The 23,020-nt window shown below is 39.8% G+C and overlaps 5 protein-coding genes across 5 annotated transcripts; 3 read left to right on the top strand and 2 right to left on the bottom strand.

Annotated features, from left to right (window-relative positions):
• Nucleotides 1–458: 458 nt before the first annotated feature.
• Nucleotides 459–5,827, bottom strand: MONOS_5793 (uncharacterized protein; the record flags this gene model as incomplete). Its single annotated transcript, XM_067875973.1, has 1 exon — nucleotides 459–5,827. One exon carries the CDS (start codon nucleotides 5,825–5,827, stop codon nucleotides 626–628), a length of 5,202 nt encoding a protein of 1,733 aa, XP_067730398.1. The 3' UTR covers nucleotides 459–625.
• Nucleotides 5,828–5,911: 84 nt separating this feature from the next.
• Nucleotides 5,912–8,782, top strand: MONOS_5794 (putative ribosome biogenesis protein). The gene is made up of 6 exons (XM_067875974.1): nucleotides 5,912–6,290; nucleotides 6,392–6,624; nucleotides 6,682–6,788; nucleotides 6,875–7,483; nucleotides 7,624–7,916; nucleotides 8,158–8,782. The coding sequence occupies exons 1-6, from the start codon at nucleotides 5,932–5,934 to the stop codon at nucleotides 8,687–8,689; spliced, it is 2,133 nt and encodes a 710-aa protein (XP_067730399.1). The 5' UTR covers nucleotides 5,912–5,931; the 3' UTR covers nucleotides 8,690–8,782.
• Nucleotides 8,769–17,721, bottom strand: MONOS_5795 (putative DNA repair protein RAD16; the record flags this gene model as incomplete). Its single annotated transcript, XM_067875975.1, has 2 exons — nucleotides 8,769–17,226; nucleotides 17,306–17,721. The coding sequence occupies 2 exons, from the start codon at nucleotides 17,719–17,721 to the stop codon at nucleotides 9,261–9,263; spliced, it is 8,382 nt and encodes a 2,793-aa protein (XP_067730400.1). The 3' UTR covers nucleotides 8,769–9,260.
• A 190-nt stretch (nucleotides 17,722–17,911) lies between these two features.
• On the top strand, nucleotides 17,912–20,382 carry MONOS_5796 (putative protein phosphatase 1 regulatory subunit 37; the record flags this gene model as incomplete). The annotated part of the gene is made up of 9 exons (XM_067875976.1): nucleotides 17,912–18,031; nucleotides 18,088–18,133; nucleotides 18,200–18,306; nucleotides 18,355–18,987; nucleotides 19,143–19,210; nucleotides 19,262–19,370; nucleotides 19,500–19,581; nucleotides 19,695–19,855; nucleotides 19,925–20,382. The coding sequence occupies 9 exons, from the start codon at nucleotides 17,912–17,914 to the stop codon at nucleotides 20,048–20,050; spliced, it is 1,452 nt and encodes a 483-aa protein (XP_067730401.1). The 3' UTR covers nucleotides 20,051–20,382.
• Nucleotides 20,383–21,020: 638 nt separating this feature from the next.
• Nucleotides 21,021–22,635, top strand: MONOS_5797 (uncharacterized protein; the record flags this gene model as incomplete). The annotated part of the gene is made up of 2 exons (XM_067875977.1): nucleotides 21,021–21,341; nucleotides 21,428–22,635. 2 exons carry the CDS (start codon nucleotides 21,021–21,023, stop codon nucleotides 22,415–22,417), a joined length of 1,311 nt encoding a protein of 436 aa, XP_067730402.1. The 3' UTR covers nucleotides 22,418–22,635.
• Between the last annotated feature and the right edge of the window lie 385 nt (nucleotides 22,636–23,020).

The raw sequence follows: 23,020 nt of genomic DNA on the forward strand, positions 1-23,020 counted from the left end.
ACAACACGTATGTTACAAGCAATCTATATTATAAATATATAACATTGATGAAGTTTTATTAAGATATTTACTCTTTTTGGTTTTATTTTTTTTTAAGACCAATTTTATTCATAAAACCTTCAATATGGGACAGAATTTTTTCATTTAAGAAAAAATTAATGATTTGTTCCAGACTTTTTTTGCATCGTATAATCATAAAACTGACATTACTGTGCTCTATTAAATAAGAAATATAAAAAAGTGGAGAAAAATCTTTGAAAGAACTGTGTGGAACAAAATTCATAATGCAAAAAATTTCGTCCCATATTTGTTAAATGCATTGTTTTTATGAATATCAGGAATCAAAATAAACATAAATTTTTTGAATTTCTGGTAATACATACCGTTTTTTTTTTTTTTTTCGTTTTTGTTTGAGATAAATTAAATATTGTTCTTTTCCTATAAATAAACAAAATATATTTTTAATGTAAAAAAATTTTTCATGTTATAACTATTCAATAATTATCGACTAATTGCTGTTATGATAAAAGGAAGACGAAAGATAGAGTTTATAAAAAATAACTTGAACCAAAAAAATAGAATTCAAAAAAATAAAAAAAAATTCTTTTCATAAGAATATTTAATATTACGCTAATGCTGAAAATGTTTCATTTTCCTTTGCAATATCAATTGGAGTTGCAGTTGGAAGATTCAACGATGCTCTGCTTTGACTCTTCTGAGAAACTTCCGACAGAAGACTCAGCACTGAATCGATAATCGGCTGCTTAAACGGCGGTGTGACACCAGGATCCGCCAGCACATCAGAAAGAGACTGGGCAAAGTTTGAAGTTGGTAGATGAGCAAGAGAAGCATCTGAGTTGGAGCACCAGAAGGAAACAAGCGCTGATGTAAGCAAAGATACAGGCTGGCCACTGAAAAGAGATCTGAACTGTTTTGATCCCAAGCAACGAGTGATTGATTCAAAAAGTGGAAGAAGCGATGATTCTTGGATTGCCAATTTACATTTAATAAAGGATGAAATAGCAGAGCAGAGAAGGTAAGGCAAAAATGCCTGGTATCCAACGCTAGCTGTCTTATTTGACAGAAACTCGGGTGTGAAATTGAATGGAATCACAGACTCTCCTGTTGATGGAACAATAAGGCTTGAAACAATCTGGGCAATGTGTGTGTGATTGATGTTCTGTGACGATATTGTCGAGTTGAAAAGCGGAAGTGAAACAAACAATGATGACAATGTGCTTGAAAACGCAGCTGCCAAGCTGTTCAAAACTGATTCTGTGAAAAGAGGAAGAAGCTGCTTCGCTGAGGCTGAGTCTGCAAGCGAGCACAGCTCCAATGCCGATTGAATAAAGCATAATTCAATACAATCGTCAACTGAGCAGATTCTGCTATTTGATTCGGCTGTGCTTGGAGAAGTTGAGGAAGATACAGGAAGTTTTGCCTTTTGCACAAACTTCTCAATCACAGTTTTCATGCAACTTATCAGTTCTGCAGCTTTTTCACTTGACTGAGAGCACAAGCATCCCTTGAAAAATGCTGAAGTGAATGGAACAGCAACATTATATGCCCAAGCAATTGCAACTGGATGAGGAATCTGTCCATTTTGGAGCATTGCAAAAACAGAAGGAGATGAAGATGAGTCAGCAATGCCACTAACCTCATCTGAGTAAAGAAGAGCTCCCCAACTTGTCCACTCTTCAGCAACACTTGTCGTAAGTGATGTGCAGAGTGAAGAGGATGGAATAGCAAACAAACGACGAAGGAATGAGGTTACTTGATGAAGGGTCATTGAATTGTAGCTTTCGTGCTCAGAAAGTTGAATTGTGTGTCCAGCTGAGTACAGAACAGACAGACAATCTTGTGGTGTTTGCTCTTTTGATTCATTTTCGTGTTTATGTTGATCGTGCTCGTGTTCGTGATCATGTTCATGTTCATCATGTTGTGTGGATATTAATTCAGCCAATTTTGTGCAAGGAAGATTTGGAAAAGTGCATGAGCAAGATGAAAAAGAAGCTTGAGATGATGCGTTGATATGCCCAACAACACGGTAATGAACCTGTGATATGTGAGACAGGCAATGAAGCATCTCAGCCAAGAAGCTTGCGTAGTTGTCTGATGCCTCCGGGAATTCTGGAATGCACAAATACGATGAAGGAAATGAGAGAAGTGTTTGGCAGCAAATAAGAGAGCGAGCAGTCTTCGAGAGCTGCTTGGCAACTTCTGTGCTGTTATCGTTGCTTTCTTCCTCTTCCTCTTCTTCATCGTCATCATCTCCATCACTGTCTGCTTTGATTTTTTCAATGAATTTGAGTGCATCACTTGGTGGCTCTTTTCCTTTCTTATTCATCATTGCTGTTTGCTTCTTTGCAAATTTCAAGAATTCCTTCTTTAAGACAGATGCCACATCCTCACACAAAAGCGTCTCCATCCATTCCACTTCTTCTCCTTCATCTCCATCGCAGTCTGATCCAAACAAAATTTTGTTATCTTCAGAATTGCCTTTTTTGGCTTGTGACAAAATGTTGTCTTTTGTTTCCACACTTTTCATAATGTTCTTTACAAATTCTTCAGCGTCACCTAAAGATGCTCCCCTTTCGTCTTTCAATTCCTTCCATGCTGATACTGGTGATCCGGTGATCATGCACGCAAACAACATTGGTACCAAAGGTGTCAAAAATGAAACAACTGACTGTCCAAGCAACAGAAGAGAGTCTGTGCAATTGTTAAGCTTTGAGCGAATAGCAGAGTCATGCCCAATTGCAAGAAGTTTGGCTGCAGAATTGACGCAGAGGTTAAACGTGCTCAGTGCAGGTGCTTCAAATGGAGGCTCTTCAATTGAGGAGTTGGAAAGCATAGCCACGCTCACTCTGCACAGAAGAGCAACACATCGGCACAAGTTGCTGAAAAGTGAAGATTCAGAAATAGTTGAATCAAAAATCAAGCTTGGCTGTGCTGACTGTTTCTGTTCTTTGTTGGAATTGTTGAGTTGCTGAACGAAATCAGTGATAATTGTGTTAAGTGTTCTCGCAACCAGCTGCACAGCGCAAAATGCACATAGAGTATCTGAATAGTCTCCGTTCACTCGCTCTGAAATAGCACAAGAAGTGACAAACGATTTCAGTTCTTTAAGAAGCTCAGAAAGAGATTTTTCTTCGATTTGTGCAGAGCACTTTGAGCCTTCTTCTTCTTCTTTCTCATCATCATCTGCATCTTCTTCGCTCACTGATCTCTCACCGTCAAACACTTGCATAACCAATTCTGCCATGATGGTTCCATTGCTTTCCTTCGCTTCGTCTGAGCTTGTGTTTCCTTTGATTGGCAAGCAAAGTGCACTGCGAAGATCTCCAGCGATGTGGAAAAGAGATGAAATGGCAGCTTCTCTCAAAGGCATTTCTGAGGAGAACATGTGCTGGAGGATGAATGGCAGAGTTGTCGGCAGAAGAGAAGACGAAGGAATGGTGTTGGTTGCACACAGCGAACGAAGCAGTGAATGGCAGGCAGTTGCAATGGGCGTTGAAGAAAGAGAGAAAAGAGATGGAACAATACGAAGCACCTGCTTTGCATAGCAAACAGAGCTTTTCACAGAAAAAGCAGCTGATTCGTCTGTTTGAGAAGCAATCTCGCGAAGATCATTCAAAAGTGTGAAGAAAGCTCCAAGCGACACAATTGCAGCAGCTCGCGGATGTTCTGCTTGGGGTCCTCCACGCTCGTCATTCATTCCTCCGACGAGGGTGTTGAACAAACAATGCAAAACGGAGTCTTTCTTTTCCCTTTTGCCGCTTTCTTCCAACTCACTCAACCACACTTTCGGAATAGGCCTGAGGCTGATAAGCTGGGCAAATCCTTTGAACACTGTTTCCCGCGCATCTGCATTGACCAGTGCAGCGTCGCGTGTCAGACAGGAATGAGTCTCAATGCAGCCTTCTTGAAGCAATATGTGCTGCTCTTTTTCTGTTTCTGTCATTTCCACAAGATTTTCCTTGCCTTTGTCGCTTTTGACTTCAGAAGCTGTGCATTTCTCGTACTTTGCAGAAACAGAAGGCGCAAACACTGAAGCAGCAAATGCAAATGTCTTTGTTGCAATGTCTCTGATTGGAAACGCTGCGTGAAACTGGCATCGATACACAGCAGCAGACAGAGGTATAATTCTTTCTGCGATGAAAGAAGGCGACAAAAGAGAATACAATGGCGCTTGTGCTGAAGAAGATGGCTGAGTTGATGAAGATGCGGAGGCAGAAGAAGAAGCTGAGGATGAGCAAAGCTCATTTTCTGTTGGAAGCTGCTCGAGCAGTCTCATAACACACTGACAGCCAGCATCGATGAGAGACGGATTGGGCGATGAGATCATGTTCAATATGACTGGGCCAACAATCGTGTCAAACACTTTTTCCAAAAATTTGGATAAATTGCAGCAGCATTCTGCTTTCTGTGTGTCCTGTGATTGCGCTTTGGTGATGACTTCAGGAGGCAATTGAGCATCTTTCTGAATCATTTCGGCTATTTGGCCTGCAACCTCCTCCCAGTTCTTCTGCAACTCTTGGTTGTTGATTCTCAACAGCAAGGAAGATGGAACATCAGCTGTTGATTTGGATCCTTCGTCTCTTTTGACTTCTCCGCGAACATGTGTTGCACCAAGCATCTCTCTGGGCTTCTTTCTCCCTGCACAGCTAATGAAAAGAGCTGTTAGTGCTGTTGCAGCTGCTGCATTGGCAGACCCGCCAACTGTGTCCATTGGCTGAACGCTGCTTAAAGCATCACAGGCAACTTCAGCAAACAGCTTCTTAAGTGTATCGACTGTCACTTCAGTATTCTTGCTTTCAGCATCTGCTCCTGAATGAATCTGCTTCATTCGATCCTCATTTTCGCACCACGATGTCAGTGCCCTGCTCACTCCGAAGCGGAGCTCCCATCCAGCTGCCAAAGTTGTGCTCATCATCTGAACAGCAGAAGTGGTTTGAGAAGATTCTTTCTTTTCGCTACGAATCTTATGCATGATGTCAATAAGCATCTGCAACTTTTCATTCGTGCCTTTTCCTTCACCCTCTTTCCAGTTTAACCAAATGGGTGCAACTTCAGCGGCCATCTTGCGAACATTTATGTCGCTATCAGTTATATGATTCAGAACGCTTTCTCCAATCTTATTAATCTGTTCGTTGTTTAACAAAGCAAGATTTTTTTGAATAAGTATTCTGAAAAATGCTCGAAATGCATTGTAGCGCACATGGTTTGAAAAATTCGCAACAGCTGAATAGTTTGTGTAAACAAGCAGCATCTCAATCATTTTTGAAAACACTTCTTGATTTATTAATTGTTGGCATTTTCGCCCTGCCCAGCCAATAGCCATCAAATGACCTTCAAGGCTTTCCCATTTTGTTTGGCTGTTAATGCTTTTGAGCAAAATTTCCAAAGTTAAAGGATAAACAGAACTTAACGATCCAATCAACTGGGCAAATGCATCGCGAACCTCACGCTTTGGATTTCCAAGTTGCATTAAAATATCGTTCATGGCTCCTTGGGAATCTATTTCTGTTGCATTTACAATCCCCAGAAATTTCAAAACTTGATCAATTGGAAGATCTAGAACGTAGTGTTGAATTCCAATTGCAATGTTTTGATTAAACGGCCAATTTTGAAGAACAATAATTTTTCTCAAGCACTGTTCAATAACTTTAAGATCTTCCGAGCTGGGGGGATTTGTCTTTAACTCTCCAGACTTAAAGTCATCTAGAAGTTCGTTCATTGCAAATAACGAAGCTTTAGGGTTTTGAGAAGGATCATCTTGATGCTCCAATAAATTTAGTAATTTGTAAGCTGCTTGATACCTCATTCCTTTTGCGTAATTGTCGAGTTAAAATGATATCAAACTAATCATGGTATTTTTGATCGCTGCCATCATTACATTAAAACATCCATTATTTAATATATTAAAAAATGGAAGAGAGTGAAAAAACCCTTGTTCATATTCGTTTCTTGACAAATGATGCTAGCTTCACTCTTCCTGACGGAGTATATTCTATTGCAGATGACAGCACTACAGATGATTTGAATAAGTTGCTGAAGACGATTCTTGAAATGGATGAAGAAAATAAGACAACTTTTATTTTCCTTATTCAAGGAAGAATAATACCTTCAGAACGATCACTTTCTAGTGTTATCGAAAAATATCAGTTAAATGCAGAATTTGAAATTCCTATTGAATTTATGCTTCCTACATTTGTTCCTCCTGAAAAGAAGAAAAGTGTTATGCATGATGATGCTGTGTTGGCTGTCACATCTTATCGCGGAGAATAGTATGTAATTCTCATTTTTAAATGGATGTTTTTAAATTATTGTCGCTCGAATTTCCTTATTCTTCATTAACATTCAAATGAAAAACTTTTATCATTTTAAGTATTATTTCGGGATGCTTGGATGGTACAGCACACATATATAACAAAGAAGGAGAAAAGCTTATTTCTAAGCAAGTTCATGAATATCCTATCACGACCATCACAACATTACCTTCTGGTGTGAATATATTAATTATTCAAATTTTTATCTGTCTTTCAGAAATACCGCAGGCATTTATTGTAATATTTGGATCAAAAGATATGACACTTTCCGTTTGGGAAGTTAGACATTACGGCTTGTCATTATTTGAAAAGTACTTTATGAAATTATTTTTTTCATTTTTGTTTTCAGATCAAAAGGAAGGAGAAGGATTTAGATTGGAATGGAGAAAAAGATTTATGTGTTCGGGACATACAGATTCTGTTCAGACATGCGCTATTTCTCCATCAAATGATATCGTTTGTTTCATTTTAAAATTTTGAATAAAAATTAAAGTTTTAAAATTATTTGTTCCTGTACAAATGGTTCATTTTTAATAATATAGCTTCTTTCTGGAAGTTGGGATAGTTCAATCATTGGATGGGATCTTCAAGATGGTTTGAGCAAATACAAAGGCAATAATTCTGCAGGAGGGGCAAGGGCTGCTGTTGAGAGAGCACGAAAAGAGCTTTCAAAGATAAAAGCACAAAAGAAAGAGGATGCCTCATCAAAAGGGAAGAAAAAGGGAAATGCAAAGGATGAGGGAAAAAATGATGATGATGAGTCGAATGAAGAGGAAGATGAGGAGGATGATGATATTGAAAATATGAAGGCATCCAAAGCAAAGAAATCAGAGAAAGGAAAGAATAAGGAAGAAAAGGGAAAAAAACTGAAAAAAGTAACTCAAAAGTCAAAAGATGAAGATGAAGAAGAAAATGAAGAAGAAGATGATGATGAATCAGATGCAGTTGATGCACCAATTGTTTATTCATCTGTTCCTCATCAGAAGCCTTTCACTCGATATCGTTCGCATCGAAGTTGTGTCACTTCTCTGCTTGTTGAGCCAAAGGGACGCTGTTCCTCTTCCCGTCGCTTCTTCTTTTGGAGTGCCGGAATGGATCATCGGATACTGCGATGGGATTCTGATCAGACATCCAGTCCTATCATTGAAATAGTTTGCTGATAATTTTTAATGATCCTTTAATGTAACTGTAATTATATCAAATTTTTGTTGTTTAAATACTGTCTAAACTTGCTTTTCTCAATTTTTTTTTTTGTTTATTTGCAATGATACTCCAACAATAATGCCTTCAGAACTCGCCTTGTTCTGTTCTGTCTCTATCTGGTTATTTCTCCAATGAAGTTGACACATTGTTTGCAACACCCAATCCTTCTGAAGCATCTTCTTCTTCTTCCTCTTCTGATGCTTCTTCTTCTTCCTCTTCCTCTTCCTATTCTTCTGATCCATCGATTCTTCCCAGAACTTCTCATCTGATCACAAGCCATGTGGATGGCATGGTTCGCTTGTGGATCCCCACTGTCGCCACAGCCATCAAGGCTCGCCCTTACAAACACGCTGCAATGGGATTTGTCAGCTCTGTCCAATGGTTTGTGAAAATATAAACTGCTCTCTCTCTATCTTTCTTTCTTTCTTTCTTTCTTTCTTTCTTTCTTTCTTTCTTTCTTTCTCTCTCTCTCTCTCTCTTTTTTTTTTTTTTTTTTTTTTTTTTTGTGCATGATTTTATTTTTATATTTTCTTACACCTTTATTTTCTTTTCTCTTTTTTATCATTTGGTAATATTTCACTTATGATCTTTTTTTTTTTTTTTCATATTCGTTGTTTCGCAGGGTTCCATCGTCTCCATTCCACTTCTGTTCATTTGGGCACGATGGGCGTTTCTGCTTGTGGGATGCGCGCTCTCGTATTCCTCTTCACAGAAAGCGCATTCCAGTTGAAGGCGCAGCCACTCTGGAAGAAGTGACTGAAGAAAAAATGGAAGAAGAAAAAGAAGAAAAAGAAGACAAGAGTAAATCAAAGAAGACACGCAAAGAGCGTGGAGATGTGAAAGGAGCAGCAGAAAGTGAGTATCGAAGTGCGAATTCAGTGCAAGTTCCGCTGCCAACTGTGGCAAGGACGCTTGACGACGACGAGTTTGTGGACGAAGAGAAAGTGAAGACGAACAAAGTGCATTGCGGGGCGTTGGTGTATGTGGATGAGCGGAAGGCCAACAAGAAGCGCAAGCAAAAAGCGAAGGAGATGGAAGAAGAAGGAGAAGAAGGCAAAAGGGAAGGACAGCAAAGCGAGATTATGGTTTGCTGCGGGTGCGACGATGGGCAGATGAGAATGTACTCGCTGAAAGGAGGCAATTCTCTCCAATAGAAACATTATTTTTTTAAAATGCTTTTTTTTCTTTTTCACTTCACTTCAAAAGTTAAAAGGAAAAAAAAAACAAAGACAAACACCTCACAAAAAGTTTGACTATTTTATTTAGAATTATTGATAAATTCGTTTTGTATGAAAAATCTTGTAGCCTTATAAAAATTGAATAGGAAGTTATGTAAACGACTGTTCCAGAAAAAACCTAATAATTCTTAACATAAACATAATTGTAACAATATTATTCAAAACTTAAAAAAAAAAGAGTTAAATAAAAAAGTCTGTTTAATTTTCTTCAATTATTATTCACATTGGTTGTGAATAAGCTGAATGAGATCAACATATCATAATAACTAATTGAAACTCGATAAGAAAAGCCATTAAAATCTTTTCCACTCAAATGAAAACACAAATAAAAACTTGAAAAAAAAAATGAATACATTAAAATTATTATTGTTGACTATTAGTAATTTATAAATAAATAAGAGAATCAACTTCTCTTCTCTTCTTTTCTTTTCTTTTCTTTTATTTTCTTTCTTTCTTTCTTTCTATTATCTTCAAACAAATGCATATTTTAGTACACATTATTCGGTTTATAGAACGAATGGTTGAATCCTGTCACCGAACTCATCGACGATGCTATCAGATCGTTCTGCTGCTGCGTCGTCTCTCTCACCGTCGCCATCTTCGATATGTCTGTCCCCAGCGAAATATGGTTCACTTTCCTCCCTCCCCACGAGGGCATCCCATTTGCTCCATTGGTGCTGTTAGAAGAAGAAGCAAAAGACGCAGAATCTGAAGAAGAAGATGATGATGATGATTGTCCTCTGCCTGAACGTGAGTGCCTGGCACCTCCGCGGATCAGAAACGAGTAGTCGTCCGCCTTCAGTGTCTTCGACAGGCTCTGCAGCGACTGCGTGCCAGAGTCGTCTTCGCGCTCGGCAGAGAAGAACTCGCCGCTCGTGTCTCTCAGCAGCCCTTCCGCGATTCCCCTCTTCTCCTCCTGCAGGTAGATGATACGCTCCTCCACACTCAGCTCCACAATAATGCGGATCACGTGCACAGGCCTGGTCTGTCCAATCCGGTGCACCCGGTCCACTGCCTGCTCTTCGATGAACGGATTCCACCACAAATCCACCAGCATCACGTGGTTCGCCACCACAAGATCCAGCCCCACACCACCTGCACGCAGTGACGCCAGCAGAACCTTCACGCGAGGCTTTGTTTTGAACGAGTCGATCGATTTCTTCTGCTCGTTCACGCTTTGCTGCCCGTCGAAGCGGCAGAAGGAGGTGCCGTTGGCAATGAGAAGAGGCTCGATGATGTCCAGACACGACGTCCACTTTGAAAAGACGACAAGTTTTTCGTCGTCTGGCATCCCGTTGATGTACCCAACAAGCGCCGCCAGCTTCGTGCTGGTGATGATCGTGTTTGCTGACTGGGCAGCATCACTTATTTCAGTCGCTGTTGCACTCGACGCTTCCTGCGCACCTGATTTGATGGCGGCCACTTCTTCATCGTCCTTGTTTGCACTCTCGCTGCCTTCTTTCTTTTCAGAAGCCCCGTCGTTCTCCTCTTTGTTCTGAAGGGAAAGAGCTTGTGCTCTGCGCGTTCTTCTTCTTCCATATCCAGGTATACCACCCGCTGCATTGTATCCGTCAAAATACACATCATTAATCTCATCCATTGCAAGCAATTCTCTCCCAGCCTTTGAAGCAACCATCATCTGCAGTGCATGCAGCATCGAAGCTGAGCACATTGAGTTTCTGGGCAGCCCCTTCCCGCAGACAGGACACTCAAACATCGAATGTACCTCTCTTCGGATCTTCTTCATCTCTTTCTTCACCAGCGCATCCATCTCCTTCTCTGTCAAATGCTTCCTTCCTCTGCTCTGCTCGCGCACCGCCTCCATCAGCCGCTGCCTGCCCTCAGCGCTTTCCATCCGCATAGTCATCTGTGTTGTAGCACTCAGCTCAGCCCGCCCGATGTATTCGCCAATGCACCGCCTGCAGAACACATGGCCACACGGCGTGCACATCGGGTCCTTCATCCACTGCATGCACAGCGAGCAGAAACGCGCAAACAGGAAGTGCAGGTCGTGGGGGATGCCAAGTGCTGTCAGATTCATCGGCTCTGATGGCTTTGGCGGTGGAGGTGGGGGAGGCGGGGGAGGCGGGGGAAGCATATGCTGAAGAGAGGCTGAAGGAGACGCTGAGGGCGATGGAGAAAGACCACCAAGACTATCTTGAGGAGCCATTTCTGTTGGAGACAAAGATCTGCTTTTCAGCTCATTGTCTTCGTCAATTGCGCTTTCTCCGTTTTCCAGTTGCCCTGAGCCTTTCCCTGCTTCTCCCAAAACGTCTTCTCCTTCGTCGAAGTCATCATCCAACTCCATCTCTGTTTTCTCCCTTTCTTTTTCAATCAGATTTGCAGTTGCTTCTGTAGAGGTTCCATTCATTCCAGGCTGCTGAGGTAACATATTCATATCGCCCTGTTGATTCAATAGCGTCTGTCCAGAGGATGCTTGCATTCCAATTCCTTGGCTTTCTGTTGAACTTGAAGAAGCTATCTGTGCAGAAGCCAAAGTCGAAGAAGAAGAAGTAGAAGAAGAAGAAGGTTTCTGAGTTGACAGAGCAGAAAGATAAGGCAGTGGAATTGCTGTTTTTTCTTCTTCGTCGAATGAAAGTGCAGTTGGAGGGAGAATTTGCGGACGATTTGCTGGATTCGGTTTCTGCATTGCGTCATCATCATCTTCTTCTTCTTCTACTTGCTCTTCTTGTTTTGAACGGCCCTTTCGTGTTGTTGACGTTGCTGTTGATGCTCTTGGCTTTCTCTGCTTTCTTTGGCTTTTCTCTTCTTTTGCTGCACCATTTTCTTCATTCGAAACATCATCGTTTCCTTCTCCATCGTTCTTTTCTTTTCCTCCTTCTTCATTGTCATCTTTATCAACATCGCCCATCTTCCTTCTTGCCATCCTCCTCCCTCTTCTCTTCTGTATCTGTGCTCTTTTCACAGCCTTCCTCTGCTGCTTTTCTTCATCTAACAAGTCATCAGGCACTTCATCTGCTTCAGACGATATGCTTTCATCTGATTCATCGTTCGTGCTGCTGCCTGCTGAATATTCTGCTTTCTCCTTCTCACTCGACATCTCACTGTCTGGTACAATAAAGTCTTCCAATGAGCTCCCGCTGTCATCGTCATCTTCTTCTTCTTCGTCTTCGTCTGCTGCTCTTCTGCTGCTTTTTGATACTCCTCCTGTCTTCTCCACTTTCCTCCGCTTGTTCCTCTGCCCTTTCACAGGAATCCCAACAATTTGCGGCTTTTCTGATGTTTGTGGCTTTCCAGCTGATAATTCAGGTGAGGATGGAGGAGAAGGAGAAGATGAAGGAGAAGGAGGAGAAGGAGGAGAAAGAGGAGGAGAAGAGGGATTATCAAATAAACTTTGTTCGTGCAGTGCTGGAGGAGGAGAATAACTTGACTCGACTGGAAGCATATTCTGATTTGAAAGGGCGGATGCTTCGCTTGAAAAGGCATTTGGATTTGTTGAATGAACATTATTCATTTGAGTTGAAGACAATCCGGACAAGTTGGAAGAGACACTCAAAGAAGAAGAAGAAACAGACGAGGAAGAAGAAAAAGGAGTTGAAGCAGAAGAAGAAGAAGCATCAGACGATAGTTTGCTTGGTGTATGCATAGATCTTAGTTTGCTGAGAAGTGCGCTTGCAGAACGGGGCGCAGGCGCAGACGTAGATGCAGAAGAAGGCTCAGAATTAGTTGTGCTGTTGGTCATTGAGGTTTCTATTGAATGTGGAGAAGGCATCTGTGTTGTGTTCAAAGAAGGAGGAGATGATTGAAGTGGCTCTGGTTCTTGAAAAGATTGAGAAGTGAATGAAGATTGCTTTTCATTGGAGGAATATTGTAATTCGTTCTCTGGTTTAGAAGGAGATAATTCAGATGGCAAGGAAGAAGGAGTCATTTGATTTGAAAAAGAGGAAATTAAAGAGGTAAAAGGAGGAGAAGAAGAAGAAGAAGAAATATTTCCTTCAGAAATATGTTTTGGCTCTGAACTTTGTGAAAAAGAGGATGTTAATTGAGGAGCAGAATTAATATCTGTATTTGAGGTTAATTCTTTGTTATTCTCTTCAATTTTCACATTTTCTTGTTTGCTTTCTTTTTTGCTTAAAGCAAGCTGAAATGGCAAAGGTTCTGGTTTTTGAACTGAATTGTTCAGATTTCCAACATTTTCATTCCTTCCAGCAAGTTTGCTTCTCATCTTCTGCATCAGCGAATTTATATTCCTCGCCCTATTATCTGTCGAATCCCGAGTAACTTCGTTGTTTTTGAGTGTGTTTGCTTCTTTTCTGTCTTCTGATTGTTTTGTGGGAATTATCTCTGAAGGTGATGACGAGGAAGGACCAGGTTTGTCGTGGAGCATCCGAAGCTTCGCAAGAAGAGCACTTGTTGAGCGTGGTGCAGATGAAGAAGAAGATGATGATAACGAAGATGATGATGAAGACACTGAAGAAGCAGCAGCAAAAGGATAAGATGAATTCACAGAAGGTGCAGAAGATGCTGAACCCGAAGCAGAATCTGCCAAACCTGAACTCTCAAAAGAACTCACAGCTGTTTTTTGTGCTTCAGATGCTGTTGAATTTGAATGTGTCTGAGCAGACAGCGTGGTCAGAATCGATTTTGTCTTCGACTTCAGCATGCCTGGCAGTATCAGTCTTTCTGGTATCGCCAGAGGTGCTGCATCTCCGTCAGACGAGTCTGAAGAGAAGCTGCTCCTGTCAGAATCAGACTCGCTCTCTGAAACATTCCCTGAATTGCTTCTGCCCATCAAGCCAGAGGAAGAAGAAGATGATGATGATGATGATGATGATGATGATGCTGTTTTGGCTCGGCTCTTGTTCTTCTTCTGCTTCATAATCATCGTCATCTCCAAATCCCCAAAGTCTGCATCGCTTTCACCATCGCTGTTATCTTGTTGGTAGCCATTGCTTGAACTTTCCTCGCTATCAGCTTTTCTCTGCTTCGCTTTTGCCCTTCCTCCACTCTCAGAGTCATCGAAATCTGTTTCAATCGAATTCAGACTGTCTGAAAATCGATCGCTGGAAAACGCTGATCCTTCAGTGAATGATCCCTCATCACTGGAGTCTTGATATCCACCCTTTCCTGCTTTCTTCTTTCTTTTTGATGAAGAAGAGCTCTGTTTTCTGCTCCTGCCTCCTCCTCCTCCTCCTCCTCCTCTCCCTCCTCTTTGTCTGCGTCCTACTCCTTTTCGCCTGCCAAACAAAGAAGTGCTGGCGGAAGTGTACTTAAAATCACCCAATCCAGAAGAAGATAAACTGGAAGAAGAAGAAGACGATGATGACGACGATGAAAGACTGCTCAACGAATCAATGTCGTCCTCATCTGAATCGCTCAGCCCACTTCCCCCCGATTTCCCTCCTCTCCCTTTTGCATCTCCTCCTCTTCCTCCTCTTCCACTCCGCTCCTTCTGCAGCCTCTCTTCAGCCCCAGCCACCAGCGAGAGCCCGTCTCTGCCGAGCATCTGGATGCCCCGCTGCACTTTGTTCTGCTCCACACGCAGAAAACGCGACAGCCGCGAGTCAATCTTCTTCTGCAGCAGATCGTCGCTGCTGGCTGACTCTCCTTCATCGCTGCTACTATTGCTGTTATTGCTGCTGCTTTTGCCTCTGCTTCTTTTTCTATTGCTGCTCTGTCCATCTTTCTGCTTTTCTGTTTTTCTATCTTCCTTTTTCGATTTGTCCAAAGAGAATGTTGATTTGTTCTTCTGCTTCAGTGTCTTTGGGCTTTCAGCTGGAGAAGGAAGGCTCAGATCGTCGTCGCTGCTGTTTGACATGTCTTCCACTCTTATTTTTGGCAGGGGCTTTTTTTCTTTTGGCTTGGATTCCAAAGGAGATGCTTGTGGAGTTATCTGTGAAGGCATCTTTGTAATAGCCTCTGACTTCTGCTGGTACAAGTCTGCAGATTGAAACACGGTGGATATTCTCGAAGCAGAGAAGCCATTTTGCATCGAGTAGATGCTCGCTGCTTTTGAAGATATCTGTGACATGAGTGTGAACGGGTTGTGGTGGATGGAGGCTGCTTGAAGCTCTCTTGTCTGCGACTGCAGCTGCGCAAGCTGATTGCGCGACGAGTTGAAACCTGCCAGTTGATCAGAGCTTGTCATTGAAGCGTTCTGCGGATAAGCAGCCGAGTGAGCTTGGCTGTGGAAGCCAGACGGAACTAATCCCATGTTTGTATTCTGGGCAAGCACATTCAGAGTGTTCTGCTCTTCTTGCTTCATCGGAATCTGGCTAAGATCAAAGACACTGCTTGCGGTTTCGTTACCCCCACGTGACGAGACCGATGCGGCCATCGTTGAAAGCAGCTTCGACGTGTTTGGATCGAACTTCTCGTCGAATTCCTTCGACAAGATACTTTGGTCTGCTCCGTTCTCTGGCATTATCTTCGGCATTGGGAAACTCGTGTGAGCTGAATTAAGCTGCGATGCAATTGCAGATGATGATGATGACGCTATTTGACTATTAGCTGATGAAAAATTGTTATCAGAATAGGAATCTGGCTTCAGTCCAGTCGGAAATGCTAACTGGGATGATGTTGATGATGAAAGAAACTTGTTTGATTGCAAAGAAGAAGAAGAAGAAGAAGAAGAAGAAGAACGAGAAGTTGGAGAAGGAGAAGAAGAAGGGGAAGGAGAAAGAGGGGTTGGACTGGCAGAAGGAGAAACAGCACTAGCAGTAGAAGGGGAGATAAGCGTGCCTGCTGCAGAAAAAGAAGGATATTGCGACTGAGCAGCAGCCAGTGCATGTGCAATTGATTGTGACTGGGAAAGCAACTGTGTCCGATTTGATGCAGTTGAAGGAGCAGAAGCAGAGGAGGATGAATACATCGACGAAAGAGATTTGATACCAGACGAGTTAAACTGATTGAGAGATGGAGAAATCTGATGGGGTGTTTGTGCGCCAAACGGTGACAATGGTGCAGGCGATGGCGATTGCTGAGGAAATGGGCTGTTTTGTGGAGGAGGCATCGCTATCGAAAGAGGAGATGGTTCGGCAGACGGCATGAATGATGCAGGCACCCCCCACGATGCAAACCCATTTGCTGCAGACAGTTCTGCCGATATGCCCAGCATTGGATTAGTCAGCTCAGATTTGATAGATGTGACCATTGCCATTTGGCTTGCAGGATCTGCTCCTTTCTGCCTCAGAAGCATCATCTGTGTGTTGAGTGCCATCTGCTCTGCAAGCAGCCGCTGGTTGTGTGGCGACATAAGCGGCATTCCTCGCTCAGCTGGCTTGTCGATGATCCCCATCCGCACCGCATGTGTCGGGAATGGCGGGTCCTGCGACTCGTCAGGGAGCAGATAAGGATCATCGTTGAAGCGCGTGAGTGTCTCGCGAAACGAAGGAGGCAGCACAAACACGCCAAACCCCTTTTCGAGAATGCTCCGCACAACAAGAGACGGGTGGATACATGCCTGTTGGAGTCGAAGAATAAGCTCGAGCATATTCAGCGATGACGTGTGCTTCTTTGAAGAGCCAGAATAGCCATCTCCATCAAACCCTCCGTCGCCGTCGTCTATTTGGTGTGTGAGGTATTCCATCTCCTTCTTCGAGTCTGCCTCGAGAAGCTGATAGAACTGGCGCTCCAATGCGCGGAGCTGCAACCGTGCTTCTATGTACCGCTTGGGTGGCAGTTCATCTTTCAGCGCGGTTTCCTTTGTTCGCCTCAGAATGCACCCGTACAGCGCTTCCAGTTCCTCGTCTCTGTCAAATTGGAGGAAGCGATACAAAGACTGGAGATCTTGCAGTGTGTTCTGGATGGGTGTGCCTGTCAGTGCCCAACGACGCTGGCTTTGGAGGGCAAATGCAGCTCTGCTTTGTCCCGTTTTGTCGTTCTTGATGTTATGTGCTTCGTCCAACACCACACGCCTCCACGCAACAGTAAACAAGGGCCACTTCTGCGTGCCAATTCGAAGCATTTCTTCTTGCTGCTCTCTGCTCAGTGATGAAGCCATCCCGCTCAAAGCAGCACTTACATCATCTCCATCGATATCATCTGAGCTGCCCCGCTTTCCTCCTCGTCCGAAGCTTCCGTACATGTTGTAAGGAGCAGATTGCATCATATTTGACATCGATGATGGACCTTCGCTTCGATAACTTCCACGACTCTTCTTTTTTTTTGAACTCAAAGTTCGTCCTGTTTGCATTTCCAACCATGTTGTCAGTGCATCAAGTTGCATCCGCACAACGTTGTAAGAAGTCAGGCAAACATGACAGTTTTGGAGTATTTCCGCTTCAGATTTATTTTGTCGCCATTTCAAAATTGGACGGAAATGTTCATTAAGATGTGCCTCAGACATAGATTTATGAACAATATGTGCTTTGAACATAACTCCTTTTCCGACATCTTGAATCTTGCTTAGCCAATGTGTAAGAACACCTTTAGGAGCAACAACAAGTGTTCCTCGGACTTTCGGAAGGAGTTGAGCCAAAATTGAGTCAGCTCTAATTTAAACCAATAATGAGATCAAGCAACAAAAACATAATGCAAATTCGTTTTTGAAAGGATTAGAAAAAGACATACAATGATTGCCTTCGATGTTTACGTCCAAATTCTGACTTTAATTTGTCGAAAATTTCTTTGTCAGGACCATCGTTTTGATGATATGTGTTAAGGTAGGTTTGAAACATTCTTAGTTTAGATTTATTGTACATGTCCATTGCTAAAAGTGCAAGAACTTCGATAGTCTTTCCCAGCCCCATATCATCTGCCAAAATACCTCCTCGCATTGGATTACCTCCAGGAGGATCTGTTTCACGCATAATCATCCAACCAAGACCAATTTTTTGATGTTTTCGAAGTGTGTAAGCAAAATTTGGAGGAGGTTCATCTTCAGGCCAATCGAAGTCATGATACACAATTGTATTCTTTTCCCAAGGACCTAGTTGAGAAATATTTTCCTGACTGTCGTAATCATTTTCATCTGCAATTGTATTCATGACAAACAACAAAAACAAAAAATGATAGGAAATGTGCCTGGGATAGATCAATATTTATTCAAGAATTATTGATAATAATAATTTGAATATTTTTTATTTAATTATTTTTGAGAAATTGCTTTTTTGTTTTTTTGTGCAATAATAAAAATTGTTGAATCAATTTTTTTAACTTTTTACTTTTTACATTGAAATGATAGATACAGGCACCCAAACAACATTTGATATTGCTTCAAATTCTATTAGACAATATAAATCTGAATGCATGCGGAGAAACGTACAGCCGGAAGCGTCAATCGTAAATGCACTAACAGTTTTCAATTTTTTGCGAATAAAAAATTTTAAAGACTTAAATTTTTGTACATTCAGAACGCTTCGAAAAAAGAAGAGCCGCTCTATCAAATAGTTGTTCGAGGTTTAATTTTTCCTTTCTTTTTTTGTTATGTGCTTTTATTAACGATATATTTTTATTCAATTTCAGATACCCTTCTTAGCCGTGCGCAATGTGAAGCGATTTCTACGCTTATACCTGCATCATCAAAACTGTTCATCAGAGTTTTGGATTTTGAAGGCAGTTTGAAAGAAGACGTTTGAATAGAATTTTTTTAAAATTGTTGAAATTTTTACCATTTTCAGACTGTAGAAGTAATACTTGAATCTGCTCGTCAAGCACCTACACTTGATGTTTTAAATCTTAAAAATTGTAAAGTTTTATCTTTGAAGTCTTGCACCTTAATTTCAGAAATGATAAAGAATGGATTTCCAATGAGAGTACTTGACATTTCCAACAATCAAGTAGATGTGAATGGATTACAACTAATTGGAAAGTCACTAACATCTCCATGTTGCCATTTAGAAATACTAAAAATGAATTGCTTAACTCCAAGCAGTTCTGTTTTAGCTTCGATGCAACTTATCTCAAAATCTTTAAGTTCAAATACAACGGTTTTATCTCTTGGTGTTGGTGAAAATCATTTGACCAGCCAATCAACTGAGCATATGACTATGTTTTTGAAGGATACAATTCCTCTACCACCGATTACTCCTCGTGATGAGTCTCCAACACAGATTGAAAAAGAGAAAGAGGAAAAAGAAAAATTAAGCTCAGAAGAAAACGAAATTGAAAAATCCGAAAATAAAAGTTCTTCTATAAAAGCAGAAAGAGAGGCAGATGAATCTGTTGCTCAAATAAGTCCTATAAAAATAACAAGTGCGATTATATATACCTCTCAATTGGCTTCGTTGGATCTTAGGCAAAACAATATTGGGGTTTGTGCATGAAGAAATAAGTTAAAAATTGAAATGGTGTTACAAGATATATATCGTTAGTTTTTTGCAAAAGCAAAGAAATTATTGTTTTTTAATTGTTTTTTTATCTTTTTCATTATTGTTTGGCATCGATTTACAATAAACGAAATTCAAAGGACGAAGGAGCATTAAAAATATCTACGTGCTTGAAAACAAATCGAACACTGTTGTCTTTGGTTTTGTGGTGTGTTCTTGTTTCATTTTTCTCATGATAAAAGCAAGTGAATATTTGCAGGGCAACTCATTTGTCTCCTGTTGGGATTGGATATTTGTGCAACGGACTGAGTGATAATTCAACGCTTCAACATTTCGACATTGGATGCAACATTGTGGGATTTGAGGGAGTATGTGTAAATTTTATTAAATATTGATTCCTAAATGTTTTGCTTATAATTCTGTATCATTGTTTATTTTGATATTATTCCTTTTTTCTATTTTTGAACTTTCCACTCTCAACATCTCTTTCATTGCAGTGCAAGCACCTTGGTGTTTTATTAAAATCGAATTTTACACTGACAACGATAGGAATAGCATCGTCTGAGATATGCTCTGATGGTTTGCATTCATTCGAAAAGTCTATCCAATTAACTTTTTTGTATAACTTTTATTTTTATTTTATTTTATTTTCTTCAATTTCTGTTCTGGCTGCTTTGGGGGGGAAAAATAAGATTTGATTCATATTTGCCAGGCACTTGTCTCCAATTGGGCGCTTCTGAGAATTGATCTCAGGCGAAATCCGCGGCTCTCTTACAAAGGAATCCAGCAGCTGAAAACTGTGATGGAGGCAAACACGACAATTCAGTGCATTTTTATGGACACTCAGCAATTGGTTTGTCAAAGTTATCTCGTTATAGCAATGATTGTTCGTATCGTTTTATGAATATTCTTTGAATCTCAGATTGAAAAATGCAAAGAAGGAAGTGAAAAGCATTTGTTGCAGGCTGATCTTCAATACATCCAGCAGAGCTGCGAAAGGAACATATCATCGTTTATTAAAGCAAACTCGATTCCAGAGAATGAGTGATCTATTGCATTTAGCCATTGGACAACTTTAAGAAAATAACATCGAGTGAAGTTAGATTTTTTAAAGATTCATTTTTAAAATGAATGTTGCATTTGTAGTACTGTTTTGAAACTGTTTTATTTTCGACTTTGTCATTGTTATGTTTCGAGTTTATCTAAGAAACAATCACGTGTCAAGTGATGCTTGTCTTTAGAGAAAGAATTCTCAAACTGTTAAATGTCTTTTCATGCTTTTGCTGTTGTGTTTTATTTTGTTACTTTTCATTTTGCGTGAGTTTCGATTTTTTTCTTAGCATTTTAAAATAATGCATTAAAAAATGTGCAAGTGATAAGTTTTTCTTCGAACATTTTTCAAATTGGATGATATTTTCGAAGCAATTTTTGAGAATTGAAAAACAAACATTTTGATTAATAATGAGATTTACTCGTTGATATCCTTTCAAATGAAAAATCAATATTCTATAAAAGAAAACGCACAATATTTGCATATAATCTCCATTCAAAATTACTGATTCAGACTATTGCAAAAATTCGAATAAAAGAATGAGCATTTATTTGTTTCAAAAAAAGTTATAGTTTTGTTTGATCTTAGAATTTTTTGAATCTCTTTTGATTTTTTAACCAGGATGGTTTCGCGGCCAAAAATGCCCACACGCTCCGAATTGGCTGCAACTATAGCGGTTAGCCTTGCAACAGCGGTTATTGCAATTGTAAACAAATTAGCCGTTAAATCATTTCCTTATTCGTCAACTCTTTCTCTTTTTCAAAACGTTTTCATAATTATTGGAATTTCCTTATACTGGATGTTTAACAAGAACAGACCAAGGATTTCAATCGACAAATTTTCTCAGTTTTTTCCAACAGCTGTAACAACTTCACTTAATTTTATTGCTAATTTCAAAGCATTGCAGCATTTAAATTACTCAACAGTCGCTGTAATGCGTAATATTAATTTACTCTTTGCTGCAGTTATGGATTATTTTATTTTTGGACGTCGTTTTTCAAAGTTTACACTTTTTTCACTTTTCATAATTATTGTTGGAGTTGTCCTTTATGGTTATGACGAACTTATTATTTCCTTTATCGGGTGTTTGTGGCTTTTGTTTCATATGCTTGCATATGAAGGGCAAAATTTATTCGCAAAATTCATAACAGTCAGTTATGATTATTCTTCAGCAGAAATGTCTTTTTACACTTCTCTTTGGTCATGCCCAATTTTGTTTGTTGCCATGATTTATTCCACTGAAATGTACAATAGCATTTCTGATTTATTTTCTTTGAGGGCATTTTGGGTTTGTTTTTGCCTTTCATGTCTATCTAACAGTAATTTCTTCCAAACATTAAATTTTATAAAAACAAACATATTACCTGATATTAGACATATGTCAGCGGATTGATTGCTCTTATTCTTTCTAATTTACGTTTCTTCTCTCTGAAATCGTTAAGTGTTACTGCATATAGCGCGCTTAATATTGAAAATAAGGTTTTTTCATCGATGGTATTATCACTCCTCTTTAGCCAAAATATTTCGTTGGTTCAAGTTGTTGGATGTATTGTTGCTTTTGTTGGTGCTTATTTGTATTCCCTTTATGAGGTGAGAGATAAATTCGATGAGGAAAAAGCTATCATTAAAAATCAAAAGAGACGTCATCATCCGAATGAAACCAGCGACAAAATTGAAGAAGAGAGCAAAGCTGCGGAAGAAGGACGAAGCAAAAGAGATGAGCCTCCGAGCGTTTCGTCATTTCCTTTTGCAGACACATTTTCAGATAGTTCATCCAGCACATTGACGTCAAGTGATTCAAAGGGAACAAGTCAATCTTCATCATTATTAACTGCGAACAGCAATAATTCATCATTGTTCAATCCTTTTGATTCACTTCTTGCAATGGATGACACGAAAACATCTGAAGACAGAGTTCTTAAAGCAAAGAAAAAGCAATCAGCTGGGAAAAAACGAGGAAACTTTTCAGCTTTTGTTGAACAAATAACCAAAGAGGAGTTGTCCCAAGCATCAAAACTGCAAACGGTTTCAGAATTTCCTTCATTGTCACCTCAAAATTCAACTTCATTGACTTCACCATTGTCTTCCACTTCTTCTTCTGATGGACATTTGCCTGTTTCAACTTTTTCCAATCAATCCGTTGAGTCATCTTCGACTCCAATTATGGAAGATCAGGAAACACAATTTTTAACTACGAAAACAGAAGATATCACAAATGAAAATGATGGCAATGCTTCAGCAATAGCTGATTCATTTCCATCGGAAAAAGATTTATCTTCTGAAACGAGCAGCAGTGAAAGTTCAAGTGAAAAAACAGATTCTCGTTTTCCTCCTGTTGAACTTGATGAAGAAGATATATTCTGAACTTTTATAAATTTGTTGAAAAACTTTTTTACTATTTAGAATTTTTAATAATCTTTTGTTTTTTTTTTTTTTTTTTTTTTGAATTAAAGCAATTTTTCGTATTTTTCTTTAATAATAATCTTAATTCTGTTCTGTTTTGGTTCAATGCTTTTCACTTTCATCTTCAACTGATAATTTTGATATTAATTCCTCTGAAATAAAAAACAAAAAATCTAACCTTGAAAAGAAATGAATATTGAAAATAATTGAACAATACAAATTCAAAAAAATACAAATATCATAAACAAAAATTCGCACTGAGCAGGATTTGAACCTACGCGGGATGAACCCAGCAGATTTCTAGTCTGCCGCCTTAACCACTCGGCCATCAGTGCTTGCTTTAAGATGTTTTCAGAATCATAATTTATTACATATCATTTGTTCAGAATATTTACAAACCTCTAAAATAATTTCAAAATTATTATTTAGATATTTTTATTGTGCAATGTTTATTTTTGTTGACTGTTGATATCTTCATTTTTCGGAATCAATCCAAAAGAAAGTGATTGATTTTATTGTATTTTTAATTATGAATATTAATAAATTTAAATTTTGAAGTATTCA

The sequence above is a fragment of the Monocercomonoides exilis genome (assembly GCF_001643675.1).
Source record: "Monocercomonoides exilis strain PA203 chromosome Unknown scaffold14-1859848, whole genome shotgun sequence".
Taxonomy (NCBI): Eukaryota; Preaxostyla; order Oxymonadida; family Polymastigidae; genus Monocercomonoides; species Monocercomonoides exilis.

What these genes read in the sequence shown, in the direction of transcription:
- MONOS_5794 (XM_067875974.1), top strand. Translation starts at nt 5,932, where the DNA reads ATGGAAGAGAGTGAAAAAACCCTTGTTCATATTCGTTTCTTGACAAAT. An exon ending in TTTCTCCATCAAATGATATC is followed by an intron (nt 6,789 to 6,874) that starts GTTTGTTTCATT and finishes TTAATAATATAG; the next exon opens with CTTCTTTCTGGAAGTTGGGA. An exon ending in TTTGTCAGCTCTGTCCAATG is followed by an intron (nt 7,917 to 8,157) that starts GTTTGTGAAAAT and finishes GTTGTTTCGCAG; the next exon opens with GGTTCCATCGTCTCCATTCC.